General features: G+C 42.1%; 1 protein-coding gene across 2 annotated transcripts in view; it reads right to left on the reverse strand.

Annotated features, from left to right (window-relative positions):
- TK2 (thymidine kinase 2) overlaps window positions 1-13927 on the reverse strand; it is a 215630-nt gene that overhangs the window by 114095 nt on the left and 87608 nt on the right. For both annotated transcript variants that reach the window (XM_069217175.1, XM_069217177.1), the window contains one exon: window positions 8992-9065. In XM_069217175.1, coding sequence (XP_069073276.1) covers window positions 8992-9065 — 74 coding nt within the window. The remainder of the gene's footprint in view (window positions 1-8991; window positions 9066-13927) is intronic.

A 13927-nucleotide genomic window follows, 5' to 3' on the forward strand; every position in this document is an offset into this window, starting at 1 on the left:
AATCTGGTTTTTCCGTGCCACTTCTCTCTAGGAGTCATAATTGGGTCTTCTCCTCCTTGGGCAGTCAGCTCCTGCAGGATAAGGTTATCTTCAGTTTCCCTTACTGCTCAGGCAGACCCACACCTTCTCCAGCATGATGGTTAGTTGGTGGAGAGGAGACTTGCTAACAGCCTGCCAGTCCTGGATCATACCAGCTCTTAAAGGATTGGGGTTTGACACACAGTACTCGATCAGAGAAGCCGCTTGCAACTCAAACCAAGTGGGAGGGTTTAGGTCCGACTTATGCAAAGTTCCCAGGTTCAGGTTGTGGATTTAGGGACTACAGTTCATGAAGTGATGCGGCGTAGTTCCTTTTCATAACTCTGAGTGCAGACAATTCTTTGTGTAAGCTGATGGCTCTCACATCAAGTAGTGATGATGCTGGCTCTAAGCAGGAGTACCCATAACAGGACCACAATGACAGCAAAGCTAACCACATGGCTTTAATCAGCCTTCCTTGGTGGCCACTCAAGGTAAAGCAAAAAGCTCAGGCTCAGGCCCTGCCTAGGAACTTTTTGCTCTCTAACTACTGAATCTGCAGACTCACTGCCTTTCCACTACCATCATTCAATTTGGTTATTTCATAATGGTGTAAAATATTATGAGACACTGATATGAGACTGCCGTAGGTGCTCACTTGCGAAAGAGCAAATATGAGTGAGTAGTCAGGTTGCTTTTATAATGATGTCCTCTCTATCTTTGCAAGAATCCAAACATCCTTAGTTTCCCTTTTTTGTTATCTGTATACAAGTTAATATTTTGGGTGTATGGGACTGGTGCCTCAGTATGGCTGCAACCTTCATCAGAATGCATATAAATCAAACTCAAAGTAAAAAAAACTAATGAATTATCTTGATAAGCCTGTTCCACTTTATGGACACCTGTGTGAAAACACTGGAGATTATTAAATCACATTCAAGATCTGGTGTGCAGACTGAGTTGACACGTAAGATCTTACTCATATCACATCCAACGTAGTTATAACAGAGAACAATTTGGGTAGGTATAACCTGTACAATCTGGGGGAAGAATGTGATCTTTCAGCTCACTCATGCCAAAGGGATAACTCAATGAGTTGAATGTTCAAGGGAAATAGTAACATGTCTTATTTTCAGTGCTTAGAAATCCCAGAAGTGTGGTATGAAAGACAATATAAAAAAAAAAGTAATTACTATTGCTTCTATAGCAGTTTCATACCCAACTGAAGAGTGTTAGCCAATTGATTCACAAAGTGGAAGAGTATATATTCAAAGTGATTGTGAAAATTTAAAGGGAAGTTTAGTTTCATGAGGTAGAGAAGAAAATGAGTTACTTACGTGTAACTACACTTCTCCAGTATTGGTATCGTTCATAGATTCACATGCTTGAATCTTTCCCCGCCGTAGTAGTGGGAGTCCCACTGTATCATCAAATAGCATCACAAAACGAGTAGAAACCTGTGCCCTTCTGGTTGAATGGTACCTGTTCAACTGCTATCTTGGCAAGCATGATGAGGGCTTCTTTCTACAATAAATGAAGATGGGGGGGCTCACCTGTTGGTGGCATGTTTGGCGATCTCTGTATAAACTCTACGGTATGACCATAGGTGACCAGATCTAGTTCTCACTTGTCTGTAGTTATTTCCCACCATTGGTGAAGATGGTTCGAGATGTTTGTGCCCACAAGATGAGGTAAGGTGATGGTAGCTGGCACCTGGTTAAGGTCATGGTTTACGGGCGACATTCCTGTATTGGGTGGGCAATTTGCGTTGCACTGTCTGCTTTGTGTAGGCGACTGATGGTAGCGGATATTACGGTTGCTGTTGATAATAGGCCTATACTGGAATTGAAAGGGCTGCTTTTGATGGTAACAATGGTAACCTCCTCTGTAGGTAGAAAAACCCCTACAACGTGCTCCTCGCTATGGAAATTTACAGAACTGCAATGTGCCCAATAATTTTCCAGTGTCTGCAACAGTTTTGATGGTCAATAGGGCATCATTAATGTGTTTCCAAAATAGTATCTCACCATCATATGCCATGTAGAGGATTTTTAATTGTTCTTCAGGCCTAAAGGATGTACCTTTTCACCAGCCTTGCCTCCATAAAACAGCTGTTCCTGCCAACTGTCAGAAGCCAGTGGAAACGATAGCCATTGCACAGTCTAGTATTTCAGAGGATGTGTGTTCCCCTTCTTGCAGTATTTTCCGTGCTTCCGACTTCCTGTCTTTAGGCACTTGATCCATAAGGTCGCTGATATCTGACCACATCTGCCTATCCTAACAGCCTTAGATGGCTAAAGAATTGGCCGCACAAATTGTAATGGCAGACATACTGGAAAAGTGCTTCCCGAACTTATGTAGGCGCCTGCCGTCTGTCAGGTAGAGCAGAAATCAGGCAGAAGGATTCTTCTAGCGTTGCTGTGCTGCTTGCAAAACCACTGGATCTGCCTTGGGATGTCCTGTAAGGCAGGCGGGAGAATCCTCAGGGGTCTTGTATTTTTTGTTGATGGATGGAATCACTGCCGCCACAGTTGCTGGAGTTCACATCAGCTTGAGACCTTACCAGATGTGATCAATTATTGGTATAGCCCAAATAGACATTTGTGCCTATTCGTGCAGTAAAGGAAACAATCTGACTGCTTCACCAAAACAGGCAAGTCACACCTTATTGCAGCTCTTTACATCAAACTGTGGAAACCCTTGATGTCCTCAGGAGGGGAATCTGGGGGATGCAGGGCCAGAGGCGATGGAGTGGGAATGAGGTAGTAATCCCATTCATAATGAGGTGGATGGGTGTCCTGTACCTCACCCTCTTCCCTATCATTGTCAAATGAGGAAGGATCATCCCTTGATGCGCTGCAATAGAAGAGGCCGGCGTCATTCTTGGTGTCAATGATGGGGAAACAGGCCTTGGCATCATTTGGACCGCTGGCGGAGGAGTTGGAGGTGGATCCTGTGAGGTTTCTGGAACCAGTCTATGGTAGTCCTGCAGCACAGCCTGTAAATCCTGTACCAACAAAAGAGGTACTTTCAATTCGCCTTGGATATGTGGATGTTCTGGATAGTCATGGTAGGCTGGATATTGGTGCGTGGCTTTCGGAGTGTAATAATGTCTATAATAGGAGTCCTCTTGATATTTAACCTGTAGTTCAGATGGGCTGTGAGCGTGGCCAAACGGGCCTTCATCTTTTGAATCCTCAAGATCAAGTAATGTGCTAAAATGAGATGGCAAAACTTTGCTGGGGGAGGTGCCTTGAGGCTTTAAGAAAGTCTTTGGAACTTTTACAAACATCAATGGTGTCATCGGCGACAACGAGGGAATAAGGAATGTGTCAACGTCATGGTTGTCAACGGTGGTGGTAGTATTGATGATGATGGTCTCGTCAACAATGGTCTCGTTAGTAGTGGTGTTGACAACAATGGTCATGTCGACGATGGACTCATCGACGAAGGTGTTGGAGTCTTTATCGACATGGAGATCTTCGTCGACCGGATAGAAGTGCTGACAGCGGTAGTTGTCAAAGAGACATTAGTTGCTACCGTCACCGTTGTGCTCATCGACAGTCTTCTCATGGATTTTTCCGCTTTGATGGGTCAAAGGAAGTATGTGGTTGGCTTGAAGACTTCATAGATGAAGTAGCAGACTCAGAGGAAACAGTTTTCAAGGAGAATTTTGACACTTTCTCCTTTTATTACTGTCTTTCAGAGACCCGTGATGGGAAGTGTTTTGGGCCTTTCTGGTGACCTCAGAGGTCCCCTGGTCGTGGGATCTTTCCCTCTTGCAACACCTACCAGAAGTGTTTCTCTCCTCACTTGAAGATGTATCCTTCTAGAAGTAGACCTTTTAGAGCCACAAAAGAAATCTCACCTCTCTTTTAGTATCTTTGAAGAAGAGGTACATACATTGCAACTCTTTACTTTGTGCTGAGTATAAAGGCAACAGAGGCAGTCTTTATGTGGGTCATCCACATGTAGTCTCTTTTTTCCCCCCACAAGATTTGCAGGATCTAGAGTCTTTTCTTTAAAGTATCAGACATCTCGTTGCTTTCAGAACCTGAAATGAAGAAAACTGAGCAGAGCTCAGGGAGACATCCTTCACACGACATGCAGTAGAGGATCTGAGAGACTGGAACCTCTGTGGTGAGGGTTCTAAAGGGTGCTGTAACTTGATTGGCTGGACTTCGGGTCTTTTCTAATTATGTAAATAAGCTGTAAAAGTGAATGCACTTTAGCACTGTTTTCTATGTAAACTTTCTCTATACTTCAATTTGATGATACAGTGGCACTCACACTTCGACGAATAAAAGATTCAAGTGTGTGAATCTATGAAAGATCAAATACCCGGCAAAAAAGCTTATCTCCAACAAAAATGAGGGTGTAAGCAAGCAGTATTACAACCTTTGACATTTGTTTGGCAATGCGGTGACTGAAGGTACTTTCAACATCACTGCCATTCTTTGGCTCTCTAATATTTCTCTTGCTCCTAGCTCCTACCTGAAGGATGCTTGAACTTCACTGCCTCACTGTTATGTTAGCGGTTTGATTTCTTTTAAAGTTAGTTTTCTTCTAGCAGAAGTTACCTGGTTTTATGACTAAGTTATGTTAGCTTGTTGTTTTATTTTATTTTCAGGTTTGGTTATTTCTTTAATTTAGAGTTAGGCCTGTAGCAGACCAGGACTCTAGCTTGCCTGACATCGGACAGGCCTTCCTGGTTCCCAACACAAAATCCATTGAGTGTCAGCACATCACCAGCCCCTTCACAGCATCCATTGTGCACAATTAGTCTGGACACTGGTACTCCTGCTTCTTTTAAACCATATTTGCCTATCTGCTACCCTATTAAAATTACGTGCTTTCCTTGAACCACTAGTCTTTAACCTCATAACTTGCTCCTGCTGAAGGGTAGCACAGACGTCATTGATCCATTACTATGTTAGCTCGTTAAGTTTTTTTTAAAAGTTTTTTTTTTCTTTGTAGATTAGGGTTCCTGGCTACATTTACAAGCGGTTTCAGTTTATTTGATTTGCCAGGTTGTCACTTCAGTCTGGAGTTCCTCTGGGAGTTTCTCTTGTAGTATGGCATGATCCTCTTTTACTGAATTTGGGCAAAGCTGTCTAGTTCCCCATTCCCATTCCAAAGGCTATCAGTATATTGCTAGCCATTTTATGGCAGCCATATGCAAGTTTATGATATACAAATGGCGTATCCAAGGCAAGCCTCCCTGTGCATGTGCACGCACAGCTTTGTACAATGATCAGCTTTTATGGAACAGAGGATTAACCACCTGGAGATCTATTACCCAAAGAGCTTCACGGTGTGCGCATCTGCTTTCGGCACCACCATGGCTCTTCACTATATCGCACCAAGTGATCTCTAGAGATGCTGCTGCACTTCGATGGGTCATGGCACCATGCATATTAGGGAGCAATTTGCCTCTGTATCTATACCACACTACAGATGCAGGGGCGGAGGCAAAGGACCAGTTGGGAGGTGCATTCGCTGTATCTCCCAATGAGGTGGCACACAGTCAATGGACTTCTGAGGGTGTCCACTGAGACAGGGAAAAGGAGATGCACGTAGCCCCCAGACACTCTCTCAGGTGGGTGCCGTCACTCAATGCAGCTGCATGCTGGTGCATCTCTGCCCCCTTAGATAGGTGGGCCAAGTTGTTGCCTGCTGAGTGAAAGGTGGATCAGCTGCTTCAAACAGCCAGCCTGACTTTCTATAATGCACTGCCCCCAGGGAAGCACAAGTTTGCGGCTGCATTGGGAGCAGTGCATTACCTGCAATGTGACACTGCACCATCCTGTGCCCAGCCCATCCAGTTTAAGGTGTGCAGACAAGGTCAGTGAGCCCCATTCATAAAACGGGCCCTGGTGTTTTTCAGTTTGTTCCTAATATCTCTTTTTAGATGGCAACTTCATAAATGCCTTGCAAAGGGGCAGGTTACACCGCTTCCTCCCAACACAGTTTTTTAAGTTAAGTTTACTTAAAATAGTTTCCTTTGCCTCAGCTTAATCCAGATCTAAAAGATAAAGTTTGTACGAGTAACACACGTTTGTTTTTGTCTTGTGGTTTTTTTTTTACATTACCTTGTTTAGCAAGCTCTACTATATCACCACATCCAACGACTGCTTTTGAGATAGATCATTTACATCACCATAATCCTAAAATAGCCAAAGCACCAACTCCCTCACAGCTATGTGCAATGTCACTTTCTGTTTTTTTAAATATAATTTTCATCCTCTTTCATTTACATATTTTCTCTGAGTCTCGAAATTATGATTGTGACTTTAAACTCTTAGCCATCAAGAGTTAAGTTACCCCTAACCTTTTTAGCAGTGATCCCAATAGGTTTTTTATGCTTGGCGGTGTTCTCTCTAATTTTAAATCAGTTATTATCCACATTGGACCGTCAAGATGTGGCCAAAGAGGACGGTGCCACATTATTCAGGCAAGTGTGGGAGCATGCACATGAACACAGGCAGTGCCTAAAGCCTGCAGCCGATGACTATCTCAGAGTGCCCCGCACCAATTTCATTGAGGCCCTGTGAGGAACCAAGACTACTGGATATAACAGAAGTCTCTGTGACACAGGGGATGTTATAAGACTCTTATTCTGCTCTTGAATTTTTTTTTGTTTAACCATCAATATTTTTATCACTTGAAAATACATTTTAGCGCCCAGCGGTATTTTTGGGAAATACATGTTTTTGCCGGAAAATTATTTTTAACATTTGGAGGCAATTTACATGGTAATGCACAATTGCAATAACTACCCCTTCAGTGGTAATTAAGTGAAGGAATATATAGGTAAATATGACCATAATGTGATAGATCACGTGAATCCTGATCCAGCCAAAAGACTAAAGCACGTGCACAAAAGGGATACTTCTGTTCTATGGCTCATTACTGGCTTTAGGTACGTTAGTTTACCTATGAAAGGGCATCGTAATGGCCACAATAATGCTGTCAAAAATACACATAATGGTGCGTGTCCACCTTAATGCTGGAGCAAAAAAAAAAAAAAGCTGAAGTTGCAGAAGCATCTACATAAATGCATCACTGTCAGGAAACCAAATGTAGTAAACAAGTTGTGCCACTCAATCCACGTTTTGAAGGTCTTCTGTGAATTTGTTAAGCAAAAATAAATGTACTTTTGTCAATGATCTTGACACTGGTTTTCAAGACTCTGACACTTACCTTTTGACTTACCATTTCAATACAGAACTTGGCATAAGGTCATTTAAAGCATAGTAGATGCACATGTCAGACACAGAACAGGTCAAATTCTTTAACTGCTACTACACGTTGGCAGGGGTGAGTATTTTCATCCTAGAGGCCTAAAGAAATAGCCACATATGTTTTACGTTTATGATGACCTTTTTGTGTGGTAGCCACCAAGTGTCAGTGACAATAAGCCAAATGCTTCATTTCCAAGGATAGGTTTTTACCAATCAATGTAGCATACATCTATTTTCATAATAGCAAATGTTTCTGAATACATGTGGCAGCAGTGTTGGCCAAATACCAGTTGCTATTCATATTTAAGTATTTTGTTTACAACAGCATTATATTCAAGGACACAAGCCCGTGGTCACTTGGAATGTTCGTTTTTCTAGATCAGAAGGGCCTCCCTAACACAAGCCATCTTTTTGGCTTTCTTCTGAGTTCCGGGGTTTCTCCTGCATCTCATTCGAAGTCCAAGTGCTTGAAACAACCTTCCTCTGTTTCAAGGAGTTAACAAAGCAATCAAAGGCAAGCATATCCTACTAACCTAATGGTAACTCATGATTTGTAGTGGAGTATTCCTTTCAGTAAGTTTGGTCTTCAACTTATATTCTGATTCTGTTCTGCATTTTACTTTCAACTGAATCTTAAATATTAATTATGACAATCTACAGCTTCTAGATTCCATTTAACATTCTGCAAATCCATGTCAGATGACAAAAATGCTAAGTATCGTCTCCAAAAAAGACAAGACATGCTGTCACTGAAAGCAACAGTTTGCCTAAACGTGACCTATATAAGTTGTCAATGTATGGTACAGTTGTGCCTATACACTTTTCTTTTAATCAGCCATAGATTTTATTGCAGCAGTTAATGAAGTGTCTTGAAAGAGCTATTGCCGCTCTTTTTAACATAAGGTCACTTGGAATCTTAAGGCAGTAAGGCTTTGTACTAAAATATTCTGTAATCACATTTAAGGAATCTGTGAGTGGTGTCCAGAGTTTCTATGCCCATAGAGATTAGAAAGTCTCGACCAGGCCAGATGTCTTTACTCCATTAGGATCATCACAGGTATTGCGTCCTTTATACTGGTGTGTTCTCAAACTGAACAGATATTTAAACACGCTACGACTACATTAATCATTATGATTTTGGCAAAACCCGTATTCAAAGGTATCCGTTCTGGAGTATCTTTTCCACAGAAATGCTTCTCATTTTTCAAAACGAATGGCACTCCCAATATATCAAATGTGACCTAGCGAAAGTCCTTCATGTTGAAAGAAATCCCTGCAGCACTTTTACTCCTAGGATCACATAAAGCACCTATTTTCCTATTGAAAGTATGAGGATCCTGGTTTCCCTCATCTCTTCTCTCTATCTGCACTATTTGTCTCGTTTGTGACATGCATTCCCCTTCCCCTTTTTTCCTTCTCTCTTCTTCATTCATCTGAACAATCAATAAACAGAAAAACAGAGTTTCACCACTAAGGGGTAGACTGGCTGGTGTTGTCCGTTTAAAATAATGATCCAGCTACCATCTTACTTTAGTGCTTTCCCCTAAGGACATAAAATGCAAGTAACCTTGGCTTGGCATAGTTCAATAATTCTCACTGGAATAATTGGCCACAATACAAAACCTTTTCTAAGATATAAAAATTCATGTTATAAAGGTCTCCAGCACATTTATTGACTAAAATATCCTATTTACAGACACTTATGTACTGTGATACACATAAAACTTACCTTCGATATAAATTTTCTACAAAGATATATTTAGCACTAAGAATCGATCTCTCCATCATTCTAACTGGCAACATCTGGAAAGCAAAAACACAAATTTAGGGTTCTGAAGCATTTTAGCCTGCCTGTTAAAACAATATTTTAAGACTGGTCTCCAAGTAGCCACCTGGTTTGTATATATTGTATAAATGTACACATGATTTACAAAAAGAAAAAAAAAAACTTTAAAAAAGTGAGTTGTTCAAGTTTGCGAAAAACAGTATTTATAGTGTCTTTAGATTTGGGCCCTACCTGCAAGGTTGAAAAGGACCTGCAAAGTGTGGATTGGGCCCATCTGTATCCAAGGTGATTATTACTTGGGAAGGAGCTCTCTGCCCCATGCCCACCAGCCTGTGCTTTCCTGTTTGGCCCTCTAGCTCCCAAACAACCCAGAGCCCTCCTCTTACACCTGCACTGGCTCCCTGCCCACCAGCCTGTGTTTAAGGTCACATTCCCTTTATACAAGTTTCTTTTTGGTTGTTGCATCTGTGCTGTGATTGATTCCTAGGGCTAGAGTTTCTATTGGACTAAAGGCTTGGGTTGGAGTTCTGATAGGCAAACAGATCTGGGGTTCTGATTAAGTCCTGGAGCTAGGGTTTTTATTGTACACAGAGGTTAGGGTTCAGCTTTGGTTTGGTTGCTAGGGAGGTGATTGGTTGGAATGGCCAAATCTCCATTTGTTCCCAGGGCTTAGGGCTAGGGCTCTGCTTGGTTAGGGTTCCCAGTGGCGAAAGGTGTCACGTGACCTAGGGCTATTTAACCTTATGGTTCAGGGAGTCTCAGTCCGGGTGTCGAGGCTAAGGGCGGACAGGACAAAGGCAGCTGCCTGTTTGGGCCTGTTCTGGCCTAGGACCAGAAATGCTGCCCATTTTGCCACTCACCAGCCACCACCTTAACTCATCGAGACCTCTAACATAATAGCACATACTCAACAAATGCACTCTACTCATTTACCAAAAACCCTAACTACATTTTAGTGTCTCAACAACCACTACAAAACCAAACAAACCACACCTATACACCCTTCTACCCCAACTACCACACAATGGTATTTAAACTCTCACACAATGCACTAATGTGTCCTATACCATTAACCAATATACACTTCACCGACACACCACAAAGCCACATTATACATAACTTTAATCCATCCAGACACACACTCTATGTTCATATAAAACACCAGATCTACCTTCTTCTTGCTCCGAAGAGACCCTTTCTGTCACCACCAAACCTATTCTCAACCCTCCATCATATCATCTACCAACACCAACCTCCTCCCACCAACCCCATCCTCCTCTTTTTACCAATAACACTCATAACTCTTGTCCATCCCTTCTCACACTCCACATACACTTTTCCAAAACACATCACCACACCCTGTACTATTCAACTTCCACTCACCAACAGTACTTCACATACAAGTCTTTCTCGGAAAAACACTACATCAATATCTCCTCTTACACCCCACAATAAAAAAACATATCACACACACACACACCAGCACCTCAAAATCTTACACACAATTTCACATTCAGTCACAAATAAAAAATGTACACAAACTCCCACCCTCCTAACAACATAATAAATACACATCCTAACCATCTCCACTCCCATATTTTCTCTCTTCACCAACACCTAACACAAATACCCCAATACAACAAACCATTCACCCATCTCCCATCCATTGAACAATTCAGAGCCTTAAAATATGATCCACATGCTCCACCACCACCCCTAGCCCATACATATCTTCAACCCTAAATGGATGCTAACAAAATAAACAACATGCTACTCTTCATAACTTTGCATTCCCATGCCTATTACACAAGGCTACTGTACAAAAACAACCCAGCTCACCAACTCGCTCTCAGCCACCATCTCTGCACCTACGGATACAGACTCTTCAAGCACCACCTAGCAATGAAACATTCCCAGACACATTTCTAGAAAGTTTCAAACCTCAAAACACTACACTCCAACCAATGCATTCTTGGTGACCTAATCATTTGGTTTGACAAACCCAATATGCTCCATTCAAATACCATTATCACTGGCCTACTCACAATGAACTTACATCAGATCGTACCCAAATCCACACACATTGCTGGACACATCCTAGATGTCTTTTGTGCCAATCCAGAGGTAGTTACCTTTGAAAGCATTATTGCAGTCAAATGGTCAGACCACCATTAGTTAGCTTTCCAACATAAAACACCACAAATCAACACACCTAAGACCACCTTACATGCATCCACCTATTGACCGTGGTACAAACTCAATTTTGAATACTTAGAGACATATGTATCATCCATCACGATCTAGACACAATGGAGTCCATTCAGAAGCTTTAAGAGTGGCTACAGGAAGCTTTTGACATCCTAAAACCACTAAGAGCAACAAAACAGGACAAAAGAAAACAGGCACCTTGAAGAATCACAGAACTAAAAAAGATAAAACAACAAATTAGAAAGCTGCAGTGCACCTGGTTCAAAACAAACAGCAATCAAGACAAACTTCACATACAACAGAATATACAAGTCAACAATAAAAAAAAAAATCTAAAAATAGGTACTATTCAGGCAGATTTTAAAATGCTAAATGTGCAGTTCCGTAAACCTAAATGCATAGAAGGAGCTCATCACATTACTAAAGAATTCACTGACAAACTGGCAAAAATGTTGGGTTCCTATTTAAAACAAAGAAACACCGCCAGCACCAACCCATTTCCAAAACCTCCCTCAAACAGTATGCTAACCCAGCCTCTGCATTCCTTCAAACAAATATCACATAGTGAATATATGGATCTGGTCAAAGCAAGCAGGCCAGCCTGTTTGCCCTTCTGCCCTTGTCCACTAAAAATCTTCAAGAACATTCTTCTACCTACCTCTGCCGCCACACCAGTAAGAAAAATCATCAATAATTTTTTAACGAGGGGGTTCTTTCCTGAAGGCCTAACAAAGGCATTTATATGCCTACTATTAAAGAAAGCAAACCTGGACCTGCATGGCTCCAACAACTACAGACAGATTACAAATGGGCCTTTCCAGGGCAAACTAGTAGAAAGTGCATCATTCAACCAGATATCACAATTCAATAAAGATAATTTGATACTTTCAGACTACCAGACAAGATTCTGCCCAGGAAGAGGCATAGAGTCTGCCCTCATCACCATCTGAGATGACCTTAAAAATACAGTAGACCGTAACTGGGTTGCTGTACTACTCCTCTTGGACCTCTCAGCTACCTTCGAAAGAGTGAACCATGACTCTCTAATCCAAAGACTCTACGAAGCCGGCCTAGAGGGGACTGCTCGAATGGATCACATCCTACCTTCAAAACAAAACAAATGTTATCTATACTCCCCCTTTCTCACCCAACTGTACGCCACAAAGGCAGAGGTCCTGTAAGGCTCTATCATCTCACCCATGCTTTTCAATATCTACATGAAATCCTTACTGATAATGATCAACGAATTTCAGTTCACATGCTATAACTATGCATGGGAGACACAAATACTCCTTAAATTGGAAAACCTCAAAGACACTGGACACTCAGAAACCTCCACTTTCCTCAGAGCCATTGACAGTGGTTACATGAGGCAATCTCAAACTGAATGGTTCCAAAACTGATATAATAACATGTTGTTTTGCTTTTCACTAATTGTAGTGAAATATGTGTTTTTGACCACTGACTGTACAGGGAGTGCAGAATTATTAGGCAAATGAGTATTTTGACCACATCATCCTCTTTATGCATGCTGTCTTACTCCAAGCTGTATAGGCTCGAAAGCCTACTACCAATTAAGCATATTAGGTGATGTGCATCTCTGTAATCAGAAGGGGTGTGGTCTAATGACATCAGCACCCTATATCAGGTGTGCATAATTATTAGGCAACTTCCTTTCCTTTGGCAAAATGTGTCAAAAGAAGGACTTGACAGGCTCAGAAAAGTCAAAAATAGTGAGATATCTTGCAGAGGGATGCAGCACTCTTAAAATTGCAAAGCTTCTGAAGCGTGATCATCGAACAATCAAGCGTTTCATTCAAAATAGTCAACAGGGTTGCAAGAAGCGTGTGGAAAAACCAAGGCGCAAAATAACTGCCCATGAACTGAGAAAAGTCAAGCGTGCAGCTGCCACGATGCCACTTGCCACCAGTTTGGCCATATTTCAGAGCTGCAACATCACTGGAGTGGCCAAAAGCACAAGGTGTGCAATACTCAGAGACATGGCCAAGGTAAGAAAGGCTGAAAGACGACCACCACTGAACAAGACACACAAGCTGAAACGTCAAGACTGGGCCAAGAAATATCTCAAGACTGATTTTTCTAAGGTTTTATGGACTGATGAAATGAGAGTGAGTCTTGATGGGCCAGATGGATGGGCCCGTGGCTGGATTGGTAAAGGGCAGAGAGCTCCAGTCCGACTCAGACGCCAGCAAGGTGGAGGTGGAGTACTGGTTTGGGCTGGTATCATCAAAGATGAGCTTGTGGGGCCTTTTCGGGTTGAGGATGGAGTCAAGCTCAACTCCCAGTCCTACTGCCAGTTCCTGGAAGACACCTTCTTCAAGCAGTGGTACAGGAAGAAGTCTGCATCCTTCAAGAAAAACATGATTTTCATGCAGGACAATGCTCCATCACACGCGTCCAAGTACTCCACAGCGTGGCTGGCAAGAAAGGGTATAAAAGAAGGAAATCTAAGGACATGGCCTCCTTGTTCACCTGATCTGAACCCCATTGAGAACCTGTGGTCCATCATCAAATGTGAGATTTACAAGGAGGGAAAACAGTACACCTCTCTGAACAGTGTCTGGGAGGCTGTGGTTGCTGCTGCACGCAATGTTGATGGTGAACAGATCAAAACACTGACAGAATCCATGGATGGCAGGCTTTTGAGTGT

This window comes from Pleurodeles waltl, chromosome 12 (assembly GCF_031143425.1).
Source record: "Pleurodeles waltl isolate 20211129_DDA chromosome 12, aPleWal1.hap1.20221129, whole genome shotgun sequence".
Taxonomy (NCBI): domain Eukaryota; kingdom Metazoa; phylum Chordata; class Amphibia; order Caudata; family Salamandridae; genus Pleurodeles; species Pleurodeles waltl.